Source organism: Telopea speciosissima, chromosome 7, assembly GCF_018873765.1.
Source record: "Telopea speciosissima isolate NSW1024214 ecotype Mountain lineage chromosome 7, Tspe_v1, whole genome shotgun sequence".
Classification (NCBI taxonomy): Eukaryota; Viridiplantae; Streptophyta; class Magnoliopsida; order Proteales; family Proteaceae; genus Telopea; species Telopea speciosissima.
Genome location: NC_057922.1, coordinates 23,982,051 through 24,006,448, shown reverse-complemented (window position 1 = coordinate 24,006,448; position 24,398 = coordinate 23,982,051). Strand labels below are relative to the sequence as shown.

The 24,398-nt window shown below is 39.6% G+C and overlaps 1 protein-coding gene across 1 annotated transcript in view; it reads left to right on the top strand.

The window, feature by feature from the left end:
- LOC122667221 (translation initiation factor eIF-2B subunit epsilon) overlaps nt 1-24,398 on the top strand; it is an 87,392-nt gene that overhangs the window by 51,602 nt on the left and 11,392 nt on the right. Inside the window, exons 9-13 of the mRNA XM_043863467.1 lie at nt 2,427-2,687; nt 2,770-2,846; nt 12,879-12,970; nt 16,476-16,558; nt 20,651-20,722. Of these exons, the coding sequence (XP_043719402.1) occupies nt 2,427-2,687; nt 2,770-2,846; nt 12,879-12,970; nt 16,476-16,558; nt 20,651-20,722 (585 nt within the window). The remainder of the gene's footprint in view (nt 1-2,426; nt 2,688-2,769; nt 2,847-12,878; nt 12,971-16,475; nt 16,559-20,650; nt 20,723-24,398) is intronic.

Sequence of the window (24,398 nt, the reverse complement as noted above, 5' to 3'; positions counted from 1 at the left end):
CAACCCTAGATCTCCTTCCTTCTGTTTTGAAGATCTCCATTCAGTTTAGCCACTTCCAACCGTGGGAATTCTCCCAAACTTTGGCCGAGTGATCAACAGCCCCAATAGGTAACTCTATTCAAAGATGGGCCAATTCTGCCCAGCCAAACCCCATTAACCCTATTTTCCCCTTCTATACCCTAACCCTAGTTTTATCCTTTTTTTCGAAAACCTTGCTGCCGATTCTGTCCTAACTTGTTTGGTTTGCTGAATTCAACTTAATACTTCACTAGAATCAGCAAATTAACTCCTCTTCTTAACCCTAACCCTAGTTTTCCCTTTATTTCCCCATTACTTGCTGCCGATTCTGTCCACACCTTACTGGTTTGCTAATTTCAGTTTATTAGATCACTGATCTTAGTAAATTAAAAACCTAACATTAACCCTAACTTCCATACCCTAAATCCCATAAAACCCTAAACCTAAATTAGCCTTTTCATAGTTTTAAACCCTAAATTGAGTCACCCTTTGGATAACAGATCCTGGTTTGGTTCCTAGGACTACATTACTCCTCCATGCTTAAGCCTCCAAGTGTGCCAAACAAGCTCGCTTGTAACATTTTATCTCCATTTATCATCCTCCGCATCTAGTCTGAATCGGAGGAGTGGGACTCTCGAGTAGCCTGAATGAGAGAGGACACAAGCACTATTGTTGGCATTCTGTGCAGCATGATCAAACTGAGTCTCTCTGTAGATGCGTTGATGTAGTCCCAAACACCTTTTTCTACCAAAAATGGAGCTGATTTAGCCAAAAAACCTTGAATGCTAGGTTTCTCTAGCCATTTCCCTCACGGTCAAAATTGTCGAACTTCATGAAATGGATTGAAATTTTGACCCATTTTGGTCGAAACCTTGCATTTATTATACGTGAAGCTATCGTTTCGCAGAAACAATTTGAAAATTTTGAACGGAACTGAAATTTCAACCGAAATGGTAATCCTGCTGAGTCATCCTCCATATCTAGTCTGAATCGGAGACGTGGGCCTCTCGAGTAGCCTGAATGGGAGGGGACACATGCACTATTGTTGGCATTCTGTGCAGCATGATCGAACTGAGTCTCTCTGTAGATGCGTTGATGTGGTCCCCAACAGCTTTTTCTGCCTACATACCAATTCGTTTCGATCTTTGAAACCGAAATATTTCACAAGATTTTGGTGGTTTCTACCGAAATCTTGAACCATGGTCAGGAAAAAGCTTTAAAGTACTGTTAGATGTATGGAACCTTGGTGGGTTCCTTCTGAAGGGCCTATTAGATGTAATGCAGAAGTCGACCTCGAAGCAGGGAAACCAGCGGGAGATTGATTGCAGCCAGGATCGATACAATGAAAAGAACAAATTAAAAACTGCAACTCTTTTTTATAATTGCTACTTTTCTGTTACATATGAAGAACATAAAAGGATAAGAAGAAGAAAGGGATATAGAAGAGTAGGGGGTAGGGGAATGGCTCTCTCAGCCTGGGTCTCTCACCCACAGCTATCCCAGCTGTTGAAACATGGAATTTCTCCCATAACCGATGTCAACAGGGCCTGAAAAATCTTTTCTCCAAATCTGATCCTTCCTTACAATAGGGGGCCTATTAATAGCTTAGGCAAGCTTACAAAATATAAGGTAGAAAATAGAAACTTCCTAAAATAGAAACTAACTAAAAATAGAAAGTAGGAAATAGAAACTACTAAACCTAGCTACTAGTGACAATGGCAACTAATTGAAAATAGAAATTAACTAGAATTAGAAACTACTAAGGCTTCATATATCAGCCTTCTAAAACAAAAGGAAGGACACTAAAATAGAAACTATTAGGCAGCAATAAAATCTGTTTTGTCTTACTATCTTCAGTGGGGCCCAATGAATCTTAATCATTTGCTTGGACTTCCTTCTCGATTCAAGGCTTATGGACCCATAACACTGTTCACGTGAACAGTAGTTCGGGTATTGTTCATGTGAAAAGTAACCTTTTTTTTTTGGAAGTAGTTTGGGCTGCTTTAGGTGACACTCCATCAAACCAACAAAAAACTTGCCACATCATCAGACCATGCTACCTCTCACAGCAGTCGAATCCACAACCTTGCTGGGCTGGTTTTGGGGCTTGTTCCTGCGGGTACATATGGAATTGTGATCTACATCAGGATGTAGTAAATGGTTTGCATTTCAGAAGGATATTGCATTGCAATGCCGATCCTTCTGGAGGCCCTTAAGATGCATGTTGTTTTTACTTATTCAATTTTTGTCTGTTTTTGCAATCTAATGTGCAAAACTTGACTATTACTGTTGGCTTGAGTCAGCAAACCATTGAACTTTCATCTTTTATTTCCTTAGGCTAGGAATAGATTAGGAGTCTTATTCTTTCCATTCAATTGGTCATGCACTTTTAAAGTATTATTTCTCAGGTTGGGATTTCAGGAGCTGGTTATATTTGGTCACTTTGTGAGGGAGGCCATGAAGAAGAATGGAGGCATTCAATTGCGCCCATTCCTGCCGATAAGCTTTCAGAGTTGGCACGTGCTACTCATGAAGAACTAGATTTATCTATTCAAGATGGCAGTAATCTTCCACCTTCTGGAGAGCTAATATGTGATTCTGATGGTACTATTTCTGAAGATGATGATAATGAAGATTTTAAAGACGATTCTGCCTACTTTGAGAAAGAGGTGATTTATGTGGGAATAAAATACCGATAGGCATTCCTTATGTTATCTACCTAACCTCAATTTTGAATTTCATAATTTGCAGGTTGAAGCCACTTTTCTTAGGGCTGTTCATGAAGGAGTGGAACAGGACCATGTTATCCTAGAAGTGAATTCGCTTCGGTAAGTTCTGCATTTTTTTTAACCCTTCTATTAGTTGGTTCAGTACAATATTTATTGGCTATTGTGTATCAGAGGATTAACATTTATGAATAAGTTCTTATGGTCTCCTGGATGTGAAAATCTCTGAAGTATTATGATATGTATTGCCTGTTGACCATGTGACCCTACATTTGTTTTCGGCCTGAGTCTGTGCTCTATGTACCCTGTTTATGTAAATTTTATTTCTAGAAATATATGGATTTGCAAGATGAAGGATTAACATAGCTTGTATTCAAGAGACTAGGTGGAAGAGTAAAAAACAGCTAAGGAGTTCGATGACTATAAACTTGGGTGTACAGGTGATAAAAGTAGTAGAAATGGAGTGGGCATAGTAGTGGATAAAGATGTAAAAAATGACGTTGTAGATGTTAAAAGATATGGTGATAGGATTATATCCATCAAGCTTGTGTTGGAGAAAGAGGTTGTCGATATAATTTGCGCTTACGCATCCATAGTAGGATTGGATGAAAATATTAAGATACCATTTTGGGAACACATGGATGGATTAGTTCAAGGTTTTAGTCAAGGAGGAAAGATTATTATGGGGGGACATGTTGAAAGTGATTGTAGAGGCTTTGAAAGAGTACCTGGAGGATATGGTTTTGGAGAGAGGAATAAGGAGGGGACTTCAGTTTAGATTTTTCTATGGCTTATGATCTATCTATAGTAAACACATACTTCGAAAAGAGAGAGGATCATTTAGTTACCTTCAAAAGTGGTTATCATAGAAGCCCCATAGGTTTCTTTTTAACTAGAAGGACCGATAGGCTGTTATGTAAAGATTGTAAGGTTACATCAAGGGAGAGCCTAACCATACAACATAGATTAGTCGTCATGGATATGTGTCTCATAATGCCGAATCATAAGAAAGGTGAGATTACTAATTATTTACCCTAGGATAAGGAGGTGGAGCTTAAAAGGAGAAAACTTGAAATCGTTTACTAATAAATTTGTCAAACAAGGAAGGTGGAACTTTGATGGAGACAGTAATACAATGTGGAACGAGATGACTACTAATGTAGTCCTAGGTTGGTTGGAGACCAACTAGGAGCCAGTTCAACGGGATCTGCTATGAACCAGTAAATCTGATTGGGGTAGAAAATGGTTTTAGGCCAAAATTAGGGTTAGGGTTTGAGGTGTTGGTAATGCTAAGCAGGTGTAGGGGAGTCTATCAGTGAAGGTCCTGAGATGGTTTTATGAGCGGAAGTGTATAAACTAGAATGGCAGCAGGTTAGGGTATAGGGTTTTTGAAAAGTGAAAAATGAAGGATTTTAGGGTTTAATTGTGGAATTTGGTAGGGAGCTTTGGATCAAGTTTTCCAAGGGAGGAGAGGAGCACTCGGCCAAGGTCTGAATAGGTTTTGATGGTTTGAAATATCTGGACAGAAAGTTGGGTTTTGGGGTTTAATGGGGGAATGAGGGAATCTAGGGTTTTGATGCAGGGCATTAGGCCCAAGCCCAAGTCCAAGACTTCCAAGCCAAGCCCATCATTTTCGGCCTTGGCTGATCAGCGCAATTCTGGCCCTACAATTTCTGGTGCTGTGCACCTAGTGGCCTTGCTAGGAAGCCAGTAGAATGTCTCTTTAATTTTCCTAGTTTCTAGTGTTTTGACTTTTTGTATTCTAAGGCATAATTATGAGTCTTTTCTTATTCTTAGGTTGTTAGTTAAGTCTTCTCATTTTCCTAAGTATTAGTCTAGAGTCTAGTGTTAGTCTTTAATGTTTTGTTTAGTTTTTATCATTTTGACTTGTTGGAAATTTCCTTGTCTTGGAATTCCAAAGGTTTCTTTAATATTTTTTTGTAAGTTCCAGAAGGCATTAGCCTCCAAGTCTTGGCTATATAAGTAAAATTGTGGGACCTTTCTTATCAACCATGAATTGAAAAAAAAAACAACTCTCTTTGAGAATTTTACTTGTGGGTCTCAAGCGGCTGTGGATCTCAGCAAATACATCCAAAAGTGGATCTCTTTTGGTGGACCTAGGTGGAGTCCTAAGGTGGGCTCTAGTGGATCTCTAGCTGCCAAAACTATCTTTTATTTTCGGTTAATCTTGTTTCTCTTAATTTCAACTTCATCGCACCATCATCTCCATTATCTTCAACCTTCCATCAAACCACCTTAAATGCAAACCGTGGCTTGGTGACGTTTCATCTTCCCTAGCTTGCAACCCTTCTATCTCTCTTTGGTCCTACAAAACCTGATCTTAATCTGGTTGTCCTCCAGAATCGATCCTGCAAGAATCCCTCCTGTATTCTCCATCAGGTTTAGATGAATGAAAGGGGGCAGAGGTGTGGATGTGTGTAAGGACTAGGCTGGGGGTGCTGTTGTTTAAATTTGGTGAATTTTTTATGGAGGAAGGGGTCTGGACAGAACTTAGAGTGAAGAGAAAAGTAAAAAACTAGAGGGGGGAATGTTAGGGTTGGGCTGTGGAAGGTTAGAAGAAGTATGGGGATGGGGTTTATTTTTGGTAAATAATTATATTACCGAGCCCCAAGGGGGGGGCAGGAAAGAAAGAACCCGGGAACCAATGTACAAGAGGGAGAAAAATGGGGGGGAGGGGAGAAAGAAAGATAGAAGGAAAAAGGGGGAGGGGGGGCGATCCTCCAGCCTACGCAGAGGAGGACCGCAAAAGGGCAATATCAAGGCCCCAACTAGTCAAAATGTGCCTATTTCTAGGGCTGTCCGAGGAGGGCCTCTGTCGGATATAGCTAAGCTTGGAGGACACATCGAAGGAGATGGCTTTCCAAATCACATCAAAAGATCTAGAGTTGGAAGTCCATCTCCTGAGATTCCTTTCCATCCAGATATGGTGAACAGCGGCGCTGAAGACCAGCTTTCCAATAGTGTCACAAGTGGAGTTCCCAGAGAAGGTTTGGAGAAGCCAAAGCCATTTGCGGTCAAATCTTCTGATCCTTCTGCTACGCGGCCAAATGGAGGCTAATGCTTTTTTCCAAATGAAGGAGGTAAAGGGGCAGGCAAAGAAGAGATGAGGGATATCTTCACGGCCGGTCCAACAAAGGTTACAAGAGGGGGAGGCTGGGATGGTGCGGTGGATAAGGAAGGCTTCGGTAGGCAGGCAAAGTCGGAGGGCTCTCCAAACAATAAGGCTGTGGTGGGGAATGTGGCCCTTGAACCAGACTAGGTTGTGCCAGGGAACCAAGGGACTAGGGTCTTTGGAGAAATTCCAAGCAGAAGATGAGGAGAATTTACCGGAGGGGGAGGGAAGCCAGATGATCTTATCAGTGCGGGGGGAGGGGTTTGGCATTAGTGGGGGAAGGGTTGGCCAGATTTGGGAGAGAATATCTGGGTCGAGGGAGGGGTGGGGGGTCCAAGAGCCAGATGAGATGAGGGAGGAGACCGGGGCGGCCTTGGGGAGGCCAGAGGAGTAAATGGCTCTAGGACCAAGAAGATTGTAGTGGATGCCTAAAGGGTGCCAAGGGTCAAGCCAGAGAGAGGTGGAATTGCCAACAGCAATGGAGGAGGAGATACCACGGAGAGCCAGAGGGCGGAGGGAGAGGATCTTGCGCCAAATCCAGAAGGAGTCAGCATGAGTGGGGACAGTCCAGATGGAGTCAGATTTAAGGAGATGGGAATGGACCCAAGAAACCCAGATAGAATCCTGGTGGGAAGAGATTCTCCAGAGAAGCTTAAGGATGCCCGCCGTGTTAGAGTCACGGATGCGGCGGATGCCAAGGCCACCTTCAGATTTGGGGAGACACATAGAATTCCAGCTAACTGGGTGGAGAAATCTGGGAGTGTCGCTACCCTTCCAAAGGAAAGCACAGAAGATGCGTTCAATGGCCTTGATGGTAGACTTAGGAATGCAGAAGATGCCAGTCCAAATGATGTAAGTAGCTTGAAGGACCGAACAAATACATTCAAGTCTACCAGCATAAGAAAGAAGCTTGCCTTTCCAAAGCTGGAGACGCTTGCGAATGTTGTCAAGCATGGGGGTGCAATGATGGCTCAAAAGCCTGGCAGGGATGAGGGGAAGGCCAAGGTAGGTGACAGAAAGGGAGCCGATGGAGAAACCAGTTAAGAGGCGGAGGGATTCTTTAGAAGAGTCCGAGATACCCGAGAGGAAGATTTTGGATTTAAGGAGATTGACACGGAGGCCAGAGAGGGACTCAAAGAGATGGAGCGAATCCATGATTGCAGAGATGGAGGAATGGGCCGCCTTGGAGAAGATCATGAGATCATTAATGGGGATGGGGTTGCTGTCACACTTACTTGCAATAGCATAGAACAATCGGCAGCAACAGTAGCTTGAACAGAAAACATGAAAGAGACCTTAAATGAACCACACGGGCTTCACACGACAAGGTGTCGATTGGATCACACACCAATCTCACCAGCGTTGATCAAACACAAAGCACACCTTCACAGTGGAAGAGAAGCAGCAGCTTGTAAGAGCAGTTCTAATTTTCAAAAGTGGAGTATGAAGAGCTCCACGATTTCTATTGCTTAAATAATGGCCATAGGGCCTTACACCTATTCAGCCTAGGAGTTTAAATTACCCCTAGCCGACTTAACTAGTCCGCATCCCTCTCTAAATCGTGGGAATGTGAAGTGGACAAAAAAATTTACTTAAAATAAAAAGGGGTGACTTAAGTTGAACCACTAGTTCAACCAGGTTGGGCCGGTTCAATTTAAAAACATAAAAACCCGTAAAAAAAACTAAGTATAACGATTTAAAGCATTCACCCTACATCAGCGCTCCTCGGCTTGAAAGCATTTGCCTCTGATGAATGGATGAAAGATATATAATGATCATACAACTCAGGGTCGAGCTTCTTGAAGTCATCTGCATGAATCCATGTGATGTCCTGGTGTGGGGGGCCAAGGCAAGCATGATAACCGCTGCCATGTCGAGTGGTCTTATGCATGTTGTCCAACACTTCTTCAATGATGTCTTCAGTGGGCGGTTTGAGTTGGGGCAGCCTCAGCATGTGTTCGGAGTCACAATCATCTGAGTGATGTCTCATGTAAAGATGTAAGTCAGCCACATTGAAGACGTTGCTTATGCCCATATCAGTAGGCAGCTCAAGCACATAAGCATTAGGTCCAATACGTTTCAACACCTTGTATGGGCCTATCTTCTTTGGGTGAATCTTGTTGTTGACACCCGGTTGGTGTCTCTCTGGATTAACTCTGACCATGACCATGTCTCCAGGCTTGAACTCAACATACCGTCGATGGCGATCAACATTGGCCTTGTAAATGTCATTGTTGAGAGCAATTCTTCTTCTAACATCAGCATGCAACTCTATGATGTGGCGCAAGAATTCATCTGCTTCAACACTAACCCTAGCTTGAGGAGGTAGAGGGACAAGGTCAAGAGGGCACCTTGGCTTAGTTCCCAGCAAGATCTCGAAGGGAGTACGTCCTGTTGTTCTGTTCATAGAATTGTTGTAGGCAAACTCAGCAATGTCTAGAATAGATGGCCATGTCTTCTCATCTCTGATTAAACATCTCAACAAATTCCCTAAACTTTTGTTCTCCATTTTTGTCTTCCCATTAGTCTGTGAGTGGAAAGCAGTAGAGAATAGCAGCTTGGTATTGGTCTTCAACCACAATGTCTTCCAAAAGTAGCTCATAAACTTCACATCTCTGGCGGAAACAATAATGCTTGGCAGCCCATGAATGCACACTATTTCTTTGAAGAAAAGTTTAGCCATGCGATAAGCATCAAGTGAAGACATTTCGAGTAATATTGTCAGAAGTGCCAAAATAAGGGAAAGGAAGAGAGGAGATTTCGACCATTAAAAGTAAAGATGATAAAGTTCTAACAAGGGATGAGGACATTAAGGAGAGATGGAAAATCTATTTTTACAACTCACTAAATGAAGACATTTCGAGTAATATTGTCTTGGAAGGTTGCATTACCCATCCAGACACCACATGTTAAAGATATATACGAAAAATAAGGGTGCCTGAAGTACAAGAAGCTTTAATGAGGATGAAAGTAGGTAAGGCACCAGGTTCAGATGGGGAGTCTCAATATAAGTATGGAAGAGCTTAGGATTTAGGAATCTGTGATCAAGGTTCAAAAACTCTGGTCTCGGTGCCAACTCGGACCCTTGAAAAACCGAGTCGAGTCGAGATCTTGGCGAGATCTCGCCGCGTTGGTGCACTTTTTTTTTTCTCGACTCGAAGCCTCATCTCGGTGGGTTTTAGACCTAGTTTGGGTCTGAAACTTGGTATTCAGCCTATTTTAGGCCATTTAAACACAATGGCACTATCAGATTTTGCAAAAACAAAGTCCAAATAGGAGTTTCAGCTAGTGGGAAAACAGGATAGACACTTACTTATGCTAGAAATTAGGACAGACACAGGACAAACACACTTTTTTTTTTAAGCCGAATATTACCTGGGACCCGGGCTGGCCCCTAAGCTTTTATTAAAACAAATAAAATAATAAAGAATACAGGGGGGGACATCCCGCCTTACCCCAGCCCACGACAATAAGAGTACTCACCACTCGAAAAGTCTAACCCTCCCCCTACATGAGAAAGGAAGAAGACCTTTAACTCCGTAGAACTGGCAATCCAGCCTTGTCTTCACGAAGAATGGCTTTCAGCGGCCCCAAAGGGATGTAACCAGGCTGAAACCTGGTCGAAGCCTCAGTATCACAAGAATGATTGGCCAACCAGTCCGCCGCTCCATTGCTTTCCCGAAAGGCAAAGGAAACACAGGCCCTTGTTTCAACCTTTAAGTCTTGAACCTCCTTGAAAAGGTACCATCCTCTCCACAAACTTCACTTCTTCAAATTAACTACTTTGACAGTAGCCTCAGAATCACAATTGACCACCACATCCGAAAGACCCATCTCCAGGCACACCTTTAACCCGTCCCTTAACGCCCTCAACTCTGCCATGGAATTAGTGCAATGGCCATAAAAGTTAGAGAAAGCAGTTAGAACCTCCCCTTGTCGGTTCTTGATGATCCCTCCCCCACCTCCCAGGCCTGGGTTTTCGTGACAAGCGCCATCCACATTCAGCTTAACTGAGAAAAACGGAGGGCACCAATACATCGGAATGGGTCGCTTCCGCCTGGGGACAGGTGGCATCAAGCCAAGACACTGTAAAAGGAGGCCATCTCTGGCAGAACCTTGAGTGCCTACCTTGGGCGGGTAGTGAAGCTCCCTCACCCAGGTTTTAATACATTCTATAATGCTGCTAGCTGTCCTCTTCTTCTCCCCATGTCTCCTAGTGTTCCTTTCCTTCTACAGCTCCCAGATGACCAAAGATGGCAGAATCCCTGTAACATAGGCACTAAGGCAATATCACTTAAGTAAATGCTTTTGTATTTGTATTTCATTTACTTAAGATATTATTCATAAATAAGCAAATACCCCCCTATTTGAATCTAATAAAAATAGTTAAAAAATAAAATTCCAAAAGGAAAAAAAGTCAACCCCCAAGTTCAAGAACAAAAACTGGATTTTCGGCGGTAGGTGCAATTTTCAACTTTCTAATGCTGGGGTTTTTCTCAAATCAAAAAATTCCATAAATCTTAATATGGTAAAACATTGCTAAAAACCAAAAATGCGGTAAAATATTCATTTGTTTTGATATCCAAAAATATATTTTCATTCAGAGCGATTTTGACAGCATTCGTGCACACCGAATTAAGTTTGACCGGTACATAACTCCTTCAATATAAATCAGATTTAAGTAATCTTGGACTTGTTGAAAATTGCACCTACCGCCGAAAATCCAGTTTTTGTTCTTGAACTGGGGGGTTGACTTTTTTTCCTTTTGGAATTTGATTTTTTAACTATTTTTATTGGATTCAAATAGGGGGTATTTGCTTATTTATGAATAATATCTTAAGTAAATGAAATACAAAAAACATTTACTTAAATGATATTAGGCATAAATAAGTGTCTGTCTTGGTTCCTGGCATAGATAGGTGTCTGTATACCAAGAATTTCCAGCAAGATCTCCAGATCTAGCACTCATATAAATGACCTACATGGCTACATGGGCATTTTCCTATGTCAAATCGAGATCTCGGATGCCGAGATCGGAGATCTCGGACGCAGAGATCTGGCACTCATATAAAGGACCTAGATGGGCATTTTCCTATGTCAAACCGAGATCTCGGCGAGATATTGTACTTTTGTGACGACCCCCATCTCGTCTCGGATTTTCGAAATACCGAGAAACTCGGTAAGATCTCGCGAGTTCTCGAACTATGTCTGTGATTTATCTTGGCTAACCAAGTTGTTTATTAAGATTTTGAGCACCAGGAAATGTCGGGTGAATGGAGAAGAAGCATTGTGGTTCCAATTTATTAAAATAAAGGTGATAATGTGATATTCAAAGCTGTAATAACTAAAGAGTCATATTATGAAATTATTGGAGTACACTTGCCTGAGGCATGAAACTATTTTTACGGATAACCAATTTTATTTTATGCTAGAAAGATCAACAGCATAAGCTATTTAATTACTTGGTAGACTCATGGAAAAGATTTAGAGAATGCAAGAAGGATCTCCATATGATTTTTTATTGACTTAGAAAAAGCTTATGACGGAGTCCCCAGACTTAATTTGGAAAGTGTTAGAAAAGAGAAGTATTTCAAGTACATATGTGGATATAGTTAAAGGTATGTATAATGGTGTGGTGATTAGTGTAAGAACTGTCGGGGTACAAGGTAGTGAATCCCCAATTATAGTTGGGTTACATCATGGTGCCTTGGTGTATGCTTTTTGCTGATGATTTGTTTTGGTAGATGAGATAAATGTTGGGATTAATGCCAAGTTGGAATTATGAAGATCAACATTGAAGTCAACAGGTTAAAAGATAAGTAGAACGAAAATTGAGTATATGTTGTGTAACTTTAGTTACAATAGGACGGATAAGGAGGTGGTGAAAATTGATGAGAGGGGAGATTCCACAAAGTGATTATTTTTGGTGTCTGGGTTCAATCATAAATAAAGAAGGTGATATAGAGGATAAGTTTCACAAAGAATTAAAATAGGATGGATGAAGTGGAGAGGTGCATCCGGAGTATTGTATGATTGGCGTATACCTTTAAAACTTAAAGGAAAAGTTTATAGGTCAGTCATCCGATCAGTGTAGCAGAGATGAGGATGTTGAGATGGATGAGTGTCAAAACTTGGAAGGATAAAGTAAGGAATGATCACATTAGAGCTGATTTGGAAGTAGCTCCGATACATGATAAGCTATGAGAAAATCGTTTGAGGTGGCATGGCCATGTTCAATGGAGGGCCTTTGGATACTCTAGTATGGAGGAGTGATTTGATTCAGATTGAAGGGACTAAAAGAGGTAGAGGCAGACCTAAAATGACCTTAGGAGAAGTGGTGAGGAAAGACATGCATAGCTTAGTCCTCGTATCAATTATGACTGTGAATAAAGCTGATTGAGGGCAAGGATCCATGTAGCCAACCCCATTTAGTTTGGATAAGGCTGAGTTGTTGTTGTTGTAGGGAGATTAGGACAGAAATGGGCCAAATGCAGGGTTAGTCGTTCTTAAGCAATAGGTAGATGAGGAGTTGAAATAAATTGGAGTGGCAGAAACCAGCCTTGAAACTGAGATTTCGAACCTTGCCGCAAAGAGGGGGGGTAAGGCCACCTCGGCGTAATGGTAAGGTTGCTCCATTGCGACCTAGTCGGCATGGGATTGAGTCAGGAAACAGCTTCTCCGCAAAGCGAGGGTAAAGCTGCGTACTTTATGACCCTCCCTAGACCCTGCAGTGGCGGGAGCCTCGTGCACTTGGTACGCCTTTTTTTATTGAGGTAGCAAATGTCCTATTTTAGCCCCCTCCCCCCTTTTTTTTTGGCTCACACTAGCTAGTAAGTGTATTTTCAGGTTTCTTCTTTTCTTGCTATCAATGTCTTAATATATACTTATTTAGGGAAATTTTGTATTTACCTTTACAATTTTAAAGATTAGCAAATTTTTTCTGATTGCTATAATGCTAGTATATGCCTTCTATCATTGATTTTACTTTTTTATGAGTTCAGGTTGTCATACAATATGTCATCCACTCATTGTGCGGGGGCAATATTTTACTCTGTGATGAAGTTGGCTGCAGAAACTCCTCATGCCAGCAATAGTAAGTCTTCTCTAAGTATTTATTTCTTTTTACATTTGTTGAGTTTGCTTTATTAGTTTTCATTTGGTAGAGCACTTTTTTGTTGTTCACCACATCTCTTGTCAGTTTTACATTAAGAAATGTAGATAAATTGTGATGCAGGTTTATCACCAAATTGGGCTTATTTACCTAGAAATAAGTCTAGGGTTGGGTTATAGACATATTGGGCCTTTGATCCTATGAATTTTCTATGTAATAGGCCACTTTTATGGGCCTAAATTTGGGGTACATAAGTTGCATACGAGATTAGCCCTATACTTAGTATATTTTAATGTTTTAGTGTTATAAATTGAACCGGTTGAACCACTGGTCCAATTTAAGTGATTTTAGAATATTCTTTTAAGATAGGATCTTCTTAACTTGAGTTTTATTTTAGGGTCCAGACCTCTACACGAATTTTAGAGAGGGAGTGTTTTGTATTTAGACTCAACCAAGGATTAGGCATTTCCTATTCCGAGGCTGCATTGGAATTTATGCCTTTGGCCATTATAAATAAAGGCAAACCGTGGGGCTCCTTTTTACCTCACTATTTATGAAATTTCTCTCTTGCAAACTGCTCCATTGTTCTTCTACTGAAGGTTTCCTTTGTGTGTGATCAAAGTTGGTGGGATTGGTGTTTGATCCAATCGACACCTTGCGGTGTGAATCCCGGGTGGTTCATTGTTGGGATTGGAGTCTGATCCAGTCAACACTCTGCAGTGCATAGGCGTCCAGGCGCCTTGGTCGACTTGGGCGCCTTGGTCGCCTTCTTGAGGCCGCCTTGAATTTTTTACCCTCTCCAGGGCCTTGGGTCGCCTACATCGTGACAACTATGCTACAGTGTGAAGTCCGAGTGGTTCTCTTCAAGTTCGAGTTTCAAGTTCAAATTCCAAGATCCAATTTTTATTCAAGCTACTGCCATTACAAGCTGCTGTCGATTACTCCCTGCTACTGCAAGTAAGTGTGACAGCATCCCCATCCCCATACTTCTTCTAAACTCTACAACCCAACTCTAATTTCCCCCTTCTGTTTTCTTTGGATTTCCATAACCTAAATCACTCACAGACTTAACCCACCATCAGAATCACTTCAAATTCTCATTAAAACCCAAAACCCTAAATTACAGTCCAGCGACTTCCAGCCATCATCAGACCTTCCCACCTTGGCCGAGTGACCCTTTCTACACCTGGAGAACTCGACCTGAAGCCCTTGTCCTAATTCCCTCTCTAAACCCTAGATTCCATCACTTCACTCTTTTTAAAAACCCGAAATCCTAACTTGCTGCCATTTAAGTTTTCACTCTTCCGCCCATCAAACCATCGCTGGACCAATACTGATAGACTCCCCTACACCTTCCTAGCATAACCAACCCTTCAAACCCAAACCCTAATTTTGACCTAATTCCATATTTTACACCAATCAAACTGCCTGTTCATAACAGATCCTGTAGTACTGGTGTGAATTCACCTAGAGGGGGGGTGAACAGAGGTGAAGGTTGGAAAATTAAAAACTTATGCGGAAATTAAAAATAAATCACCAAGCTACCAGTGTAAAGACAAGCAATAAACAAGAGAGAGACACAAAAGATTTATAGTGGTTCGGCCAACACGTGCCTACGTCCACTCCTCTCAACTTAGAGAGAATTTCACTATTAGAATCTTGAGTAAAAGCAAGAGGACTCGTACAACTACTCTTGAGAAACGAACAAGAGGACTCAAAAGCTACTCTTGAGTTAATGAGCAAGAGGACTCTACCTTCTCTTGATTCCGAGCAAGAAGACTCAGACAACTTATGCAAAGTGAAAATAAACACTAAGGGGTCTAGAATTACCTCAAACCTTAGTGAAAACTGTGCTACCTTTCAAACAGTGAAGCTTGAATGCTAATGAGAATGAAGGGAGCAAGGTGAGATTGATCTTCCTTGAATTGATTGTTTGTAATCTCACTTGGGAGTGACTTGTTCTTGGAGGCTCTTAATTATGATTCAATGTTGTATTTAGAGCAAAGAACAAGTGGGTATTTATAGGCTAAGTGGCTTGAATTAATTTGGAATCTAGATTAGAAACGGATTCCACAAGCCATATATAATCCGGTATGCTGGATGGAAATCCGGTATGCCGGATTACCTAATTTCCATTTAAAACACAGGAGTAACGGTCAATTTATAACAGTCCAGTAATGATCCGGTATGCTGGATGGGAATCCGGTATGCCGGATTAGGGCAAACTGCAGGTACTCAGGATCCGGTATGCTGGATCCTCATCCAGCTTGCTTAACCAAGCTACTGTGACCTGTTTTCCTGAGATTCCTAATAATACGGTATGCCGGATTGGGCAATTTCAGTGTAAATAATGGTCCATGTCCATTAGGGTTTGGTTTGGGGGTTTTAAACCCAATTAGTCACATACGTAAGGGGTCAAATAGCCACCTAAGGTCATTCTAAAATGATGCATGCGTGGTGTGTGCATTACATCAATTGTGACTCAAAAATTTACAAATGTATATATACAAAGGTCTTCAAATCTTCAATCTTCGAGACATGTTTTTAGCTTCCAAGTCTAAAACAAACTTTGAGCACAATTCTTCTTGTGTACGCTCTTGTATATTCGTATACGCTCCCCCGCACTTGGTGCTATGCTTTAACTCTAAAACACTTAGAACATAAGCATTAGTCCAAGAATGGTCTTATTTGTTATCATCAAAATACCTATGTCATCATAGAGATGATTTGGAGTGTATAGGGCCATGTGCACTTCCCTAACAACTGGTTCCTAGTGGGTCTTCTACCTACTTAGGACTACATTAAATTGATAATGACAAACAAATGTGCAGGTAAACATGGCACTATCATTTTAATTTTGGCACATATGATGTAATTATGCTAAAAGCAGATGAATGATATAGCTAGTTTTAGAACTTCCATCTAGTTTTCTCATCATGAAATGGAAATATTTCGGTGAAATTTTGAAATTTCGTTAAATTTCTCTCATAGATTTCAATAGTCTTTTGGTTTCCATTTTTTTGCTAACTAAAATATTTTGGTAATTTCGGCTTAATTAAGGATGGATATGAATGTTACTTTTAGATCACTTCTTTAGCTGTTGATTTTACTTCCAGCTTGAAAAAAAGTGTTGAAGAACAATCTTTGTTCATTAACACTGAACTGAGCTTATCATTAATATGATGATATACAGGAGTTGAAGCTCATCTTCAACTCTTTCCTTTACTTGACGCTTTTACTTTAGAATTGTTTAACAAGTCTCAACCTATGTTACAGACACTATGGTTTAGGTCTTCAGCAATTTTAAACTAATGTACAACGAGTGATCTGTTTTAAATGACTCCACTATGTGATAACTTTTAAGAAACAAAAGAAAAAATAAATTCTCTATACCACTTTATTGTGCATTTATACATATCCATATGAGCACTCTTTTCCATTAAACGTAAGTTCTGTGCTGTAACTTTGTTTTTAATCTACCTCTCAGGTGAATTATTTAAAAGTGCTGCAAGTGCAATTACCAAATGGCATGGTCTTTTGAAGCATTATCTGCAGAGCATAGATGAGGAGGTTTGTGCCTTTGTTTTACCATTTCTTATTTCACCTAGGTGTGAGAGGATGTTTCAAACTAATTGAATAGATACTTATCCCTATTACTTTTTCTGCTTATTGGAGCATTCTATTTCTTTATTTTAGTTGCTTTGTTATGCTGGGCCATGCAGAAAGAACTAAACAACAAAATGTTGGGTATAATTTGCTCTTGTTGTTGTCTCTGGCCTTGTTGTTCTAGTAAGGGGCTTGAGTGATTGGATCTTTTCCTCGGCATTTTAACCTGTTGTTTTTGTCCAGAATTAAAGCAGACTGATATTGTCATTGAGTGTCGTTTTCAATAACACAGGGTCTTTGTTTTTTTTCAATTACTTCCCAGTTTGGAGCTCTGTTTAGAAGGAAAGCCAATCATCTGTTCAAAAGTTCAGTCCTTTAGACTATTTAATTCCTCCTTTGTACACATATCTTGATAGCTTTTTGCTTATGAAGAAATGCATGCTGCTGCTGTGTGAGGAAGAAAAAAATGTTCCCTATTTTGTGGATACCCTATCAACTTACCCCTTAGGTGTAGGGTGGGATGCAAACTCCTCCAGGCTGTCATTGTTCATGCCAAAGTGAAAATTTTCTTTTGGGGCTGGAAATTGTTGGGCTTAAGCTATCAGGGTAAAGATATTTTGGCCCATAATTCTGTCAGCCGTCCCATGTTCAAAATTTCAATCGAAATGATTGAAATTTGGCAAAATATTTCTGTTTCAATGGCCCTCGAAACAAAATCACATATGATATACAATGAATACAATATTTCATCGAAATGGGTGAAACAAAATGATCGAATGTCAAAATTTTGGTCAAAATAATTGGACAGTCACATTCCTTCATATAAAACAGCAAATATCAAATCGAAATGATTGGATACGACTGAAAGTGGCAATATGAGTCGAAATTTCTGGAACGCTTCAAATTTGTTCAAATATTTGGGGATTCAAACTTCTCCTAAACCCATCTAAGCTCCCACAACAAAATTGCAAAGAGGTAAATGAATTGAAACTTCAAGAAAGAGGTATGTCCCTTAATCTGATCATCTTTGGTTCATTTTTTTTAATGCAATGCTTGAATGCTTACACAAGCAAAATAGGGTGCAAAACCAAACTACCGCTTTGAGTGTTCCCTTTTTTTTTTTTCGACATTTAATCTTCGTACATGCGTATTTAAGCTTGTAAGCATCCCCTAAAGTTTCATTTTCAAAATTCTTATTTTTTCACCTATTTCCCCTTATTTCCTTTCATATCCCAAAATTTGGTAATTTTGACCATTTTGACAGATTTTCCGCATTTCGACGAAATATTTCAATTTCCACAGGAGTCGAAATGAACTACCATTTGAAATCTCAAACCTTGAGCAGCCCTCCTTGAATAGCTAGGGACTAGAGGACCTTACAATATTGACTTTTGCCAGCCCATAAGATTCAACTACTTCTGATTTCACAGATTATTTTGTGTGTAGAAGATCTAGTATGGGGCCTAGTATGGAAAATTGTGTTTCCTCCTCAACATATTCTCTACCTCTTTCATCACTAAATTAAGTAAATTCTTTCATTTCTCAAGAATTTTCAGGGGATTATTAAAAGAGTTTTTTATCAGCTTTTTGGACATGCAAATTCTTGGACCTTCAAGGATTGTAACTTGAACCATTCTGAGGACAAATTGGGATATTGTAATTTTTTAAGGAGTACTAGTCTACTCGAAGACTTGTATCCTACGTTTCTTGAATTGGGGTCCCCTCACCCCATTCCTTCGTGCTCATAAATTTTTTCTCTTGAATAAATACAAGTCTTTCACAGAAACCCCAAAAAAGAAAAAGTTGGAGCTCTCTTTTCTAATATCCTTGAGCAACCAATAGCAGTAACACTCAATAAAAATTGTCTAGCAAGGTAATGCAATATACTGTAGATAGTGATCTTGGTTGGTGATGGCAATGAGTTGGTTCAGTTAGGTTCCCCTGAGGGAGGGGGGTAATCAAATACAAAACCTTCCCCCTTAGTTGTTGGTCAACCAACCAATCCTGCTTTGCCCCATCAAGTATCCAATTCTCTTGTGGACTTGACAACTGAACAGAGATGGGGCCTGGTATTTTTAGCATGCTGAATAATGTAGCTCTAGAGAGGAGAAAAATCCCACTAGAGGCCAAGCAATAGGATCTAAAACGGGCTGCTGGTTTGATTGGGCAGAATTAGGGTTTTTAGGTTAAATTCTAGGGTTAGGTATGGGGGAATGGGGTAATGTATATCTGATTTTAATAGGCAGGCTTAGGGGAAGCTATTAAAACAGATTTTAATAAGTTTTGAATCAAAATTTAAATTTCAGAATTTTAGGGTTAGGGTTTGGGTTTGAGGTTTTAGGATCTAAGTTGAAAACTAGGATTTAATGGAATTCAAGCAAAAATAAAGGGAGTCAATTGGGGAAGGGAGTAGAGGATTAGAAGAAGAAATTAATGAACAAGTTGCAGCAGAAATCTACTAGCAGCAGCTTAGACAGAAGTGAAGGATAGAACCACCTTTGAATTGGGATCCTCTCGACCGTCACGGCGCAAGGAGTCGATTGTATTCCACCAATCCCTTTCCACCTTGATAGAACCACAAGGATGCACACTCACAATGAGCAGCAACAATGGCAGCCAACAAGCAAAAGCTTTTTTCATTAATCAAATTCGTGTTCAAGGCTTTGCCCCTTTACAACCTTATATAAAATACTCAAAAATAGACTTATACTCTAAAAAGGAAAGACCTAATCCAATCCTTGACCTATTAGGTAACTTAAACTGACTAGGAAACTAAAATACTAAAAGAAATAGACTCAAAACCTGGCTGGACTTATAGAATCCTAATCCAGCCCAACTTATATCACATGACCACTTAAGTTGTCACATGATCACTTAAGTGATCACATGACCTCTAATTACATAAAAATCAAAACTAAGGAATTAAAACAGCTAATCCCGTATGCAACCTAATTACCCATATTTTAGGCCCATAAAAGTGGCCTATTACATAGAAAACCCATGGGATCAAAGGCCCAACATACATATAACCCAACCCTAGACTTATTTCTAAAGAAATAAGTCCATTTCGGTGATGAATCTGCATCACTGAATCTGAACCTAACCTGAGTCATACTAAACTCTAACCCAGTTTGGCAGGGAGGTAAGTCTTGGGTTTGACCTATCGTTTTGCCATACCTAATCCTGCAAAAAAAAAAAGAATCTTGGTCATGTATCTTGGCATTTCCATTGGAAGCCATCTAAATCAGATGAGTTTTGGGGACCATAGGTTAACAGTTAACCTTTAACCTTGTAATATGGTAGCAGTTGGGGGGTTGAACTATGGTCTTGTTTGGTTAGGAGTAACCAAACCTAAAACAATGACAAAATAGAGTTTTTTTTAATCGTTACCAAGAAGAAATGGGATTTTTTTTTTTTACCATTGCCAAGAATAATTGTTTAACTCAAAAACATACTTAATATGATAATTAAATTTTGTTTCACTTTTCCATCAATATATTGCTGAAAAAATTTCACCTCCTACCATCTTCATGTTGGGAGCCCCTCATGTTGACATAATACTTTGCATCTACTCTGCTCCCAACCAAACACATTACTTGAACTTTTCTCTTATGATTTTTTCTCATTTTTATTTCACTTCACTTTACCACTGAAAATTTTATTTTCCTTCACTTCTACCAAAACGTGGCCTTAAGTGGGTGGAATTAGTCTGATCTAATTTATCTTATCTAGGGAGACATGGGGTTTCAAATCATGTGGAATCCATAAAGATGTGGTAGAGTCACCTAAAACAAAATTTTAGGTCTAGGTGGTTCTATTGGTCTTTGAGCTGCATTAAAGGCTGCTATTACCCTAAGGAAGAGCAGACCATTTGAAAATATTAAATATTGAAGGATTAGTTCTGTTCCTGTGACATATGATTTGTAGGAAAGGTCTCTTGAGCCCAGCTACTATCTGTACTCTATTTCCTAGTGATAGGTTTGTATTGGATTTTAAATTGAATGGGAGTTTTTCATATTTAGAGCTTCTGATTACTCGTTTGTTTGAATGCTGCAGATTGAAATAATAATGAAATTTGAAGAGATGTGCGGGGAATATGCGAAAGAATTCTCTCCATTATTTGCACAGGCATGTATTTTGTTTTTGAAAATGATGACCCAAGTGATTCCACCCTAATGAGAGGGTTGATGGGTTAAAAATAAAATTTCTTTGACAAAAATCTTAATGATTACTATATACTTGATAATGTGTGAGTTTTCTTCTATAATGTGCTGAACAATAATTTTATAGTGATTTCTATTTCTATATATATTTTTCCTTTCCCCCTAAATCAAGTTGTAAGAGAGGGGTTGCATATACATGATGTATAATCTGTTCCCATTTGTGAGCTCCTGTGGAAGAGTGATAACAGAAACCCGATTCTCTGGTTGAAAGGAAGTAGATTAATAATAGTTGTGTGTTTAGCTGTCGGTCAAAATTGAATAAAGTCTCCCCTAAACTTTTAGTTATATGTCAGGGTGTTCTATGTGTTCTCTTCAACAGTTTTCTTCTCTATTATTTCCTTGGTTCATAATTGGTGCAATCCTGGGTTTTTATTGCAGATTACAGAAGTTGATTACCCTTTCTATTATTTCCACACTTTAAATCTCTAATTATAAACCTAATTCTCTAGATTCTTGAATATTCATTATAAGTTGTAGCCTCTTTATGTATGTTTTGATTCAAGCTTGTATCTTAGTTGATTCCTTGATTTCTTTCTTTAGAGGCTTGTAATTCTGTTGCCATATTTATTATGCTTTATTGAAATTTTATTCATTAAAAAATTCCGTCATTCTTGAATTACCTTTTCATTCACGTAGGTCTATCTCTTGAACTTAAAATCTGTATTGATACTTCTAAATTACTAATTTCATCTTATCAGTTTCATAAATCCTACTTCTGTTTTATCCCCAAGTCACATGAACCCAAGGAACCATATATCGGTATGAATTTACTCTTACTCTGGGAATCATGGTTAGAAGAATCGGAATCAGATAGTGTGAATCTTTTGATTCGAGTTGGAATCGGCCGAGCTTGATCCCGATTCCTGCAACCCTCTTTTGAATCACCCATTATTCTTTTTTTATCTTCATTTTTGGCCATTTACTAACAACCAACTGATAACCTACCCACAATAGGATTGGTTGCATATCTAGAGTTCATCTCCCATGCAATGTACTATCGTTATTTTGTATATTATTTTGCTTTACATTCATGTGTACTAACCCTTCCCTTGCTGCCGAGTGCTCTGAGTACGTATTCTGAACCCTAGGATGAAAATGATCAACCCATCCAATATATCACAACCGTTAGATACCATTGAACAGAAAAACTTGAACATCAGTACGTTTTGAAGATTGCTCCCCTCAGATAGAAATAAGAACGGTGGTGTTTTGGAGATTTTTTCTTCTGTGAGGGAGTTTCTAGTTTCTAATAACCATCTTCTCCTCTTCTTTCACTTGTTAGCCTGTGCACCTGCGATTGCTTCCTGCACACACCTGCCATGTCTCAGGCCTTCACCAATTCAATCTTCGTGATAGGAATCTCACGTTATAGAGATACCCTTTAAAGGGAAAAGAAATCACAGAACAAACAATTTCACAACAATAACCGCAATGGAAGGCCAGAAAAGCAAGACAAAACTTACCCAAATACTGAAAACAGTAGATTATGACACTTATTTCCAGCAACAAAAAGGTAGGTAGCAAACCCAACAGCAAGTTAATAACAAGGTCTTTTGATACTTAGGATAGCCACAGGTCTGGTACACATTACTGTCCTTGACACCCAGCCATAGAAAACAAAACAGCAGAGTGATCTCTACTGCCGGCAGAACAGAGAAAACACAATGAACCAAAAAGAGAAACTTTACCAAATCAGATGGGGAAACCCTTCCAGTCGGGGGTAGGGGACTTGGGAATGACTAACACTTCAAAGATTCAGCCAATTCTAACGGCTGGATCACAAGATACGAAAGAGATTCAAAATTAGAAAGTAGGAGTTCTGATGTAGATCACAAGTCCATATGTACCCATAGGAACAAGTCCCAAAACCTGCCCAGAAAAGTTGTGGGATTCGACTGCTGTGAGAGGCAGCCTGGTCTGTTGATGTGGCAAGTTTTTGTTGGTTCGATGGAGCATCACCTAAGGCAGCCCCAGCCCAAAGAGAAGCATGAAGAAGATAAGAGACCAGGACAGAAATTTAAAAAAAAAAAAAAAAAAAGAAGTTATTGTTCACATGAAAAGAACCTGAGTTACTATTCACATGAAAGTGATTTGGGGGCAGATATGGACAAGCTGGTGGAGAGTGAATGCAAGTTTGAAGACTTCTAGAAGACTTCTAATTTATTTAGTTTCTATTTTAGTGTCTTTCCTTTTGTTTTAGAAGGCTGATATATAAAGCCTTAGTAGTTTCTATTTTCAATAAGTTGTCATTGTCACTAGTTGCTAGGTTTAGTAGTTTCTATTTCCTACTTTCTGTTTTCAGTTAGTTTTTATTTTAGGAAGTTTCTATTTTCTACCTTCTATTTTGTAAGCTTGCCTAAGCTATTAACAAGCCCCCTATTGTAAGGAAGGATCAGAGTTGGATAATAGAATTTGTGGTCAAGCTTGCCATCGGTTATGGGAGAAATTCCATGTTTCAAGAGCTGGGATAGCTGTGGATGAGAGAACCATTCCCCTACCACCCCCCCCCCCCCCTTTCTCTTCTTTATCTTCTTCTCCTTTCTTCTTTTCCTTTATGTTCTCCGTTCATATGTAATTGAAAACAACAATTAAAAAAAAGAGAGTTTTAGTCATTTAATTTGTTCTTTGTTGTGTTGATCCTGGCTAAAATTAATCTCCCGCTGGTTCTTCCCTGGTTTGAGTTCGATTTTGCATTAAGTTCAGAATAGAAACTTAATTCCTCAAGCTGTTGCAACCCCTGGATGGCCAAGAAATTATAGTCGAAGGTAGCTTAGGAGTAGGGGAATAATATACCAAATGTTGGACTCAATCTACTGGTTGGACGTACTGGAAATCACCATTGAAAATTGCTGCTAAGAAAACCCAGAACAGAAGTGTCAGCGGGATACAATATTTCCTATTTTCCATTCAATCTTCAATATGTCAAGGATGATTGAGAGGACATGCAATAAGACTAACAGCATCGTGAACACCTTCACAGTAGGTCTTGGTACCTCACAGTGGGTCTCAGTTGCATTGAAATAAAATTAGAAACAAAAGAGAAGATGGTAGAGAAGAAGAGGGGGGGAATATGACCAAGGCCTCTCACCTATGGCTTTGGTCAGTCTCTCACTAAGCTAAGGCATCTCACTTCATTCAACTGCATTACACAGCAACATGGCATTAAAACCACAGCTTCATTGATCATCTCAAATCGTGGGTGTGCTCTATGGCTCCTTAGAACTTTATACTGTGCTGTAGGAATAAAATAGACAGGGAAACAAATAAAGATGTCCCATACATGGAATAAAAGGGACTTGTACAGCAAGTGATAAAGGGAAGGATACTTGCCTAAGATCATAAAATAGAAACTACTAAATAACAGGTGGACTTTATAGAAAGAGTCCTACCTGATTACAATCAAGGTTTAAAATCTCGTTTCGTTTCAGTGTTTCTGTCTGACCGAAAGTTCCGAAATACCAAAATTTTGTCGAAATATGGTATTTTTTCTATGAGTTTTGCATGGCCATTTGTGGGTGTAAAATGCCGAAATAACCGAATATTCCGAAACAAGATGCCCGAAATTTCACTGAAACTTTTGA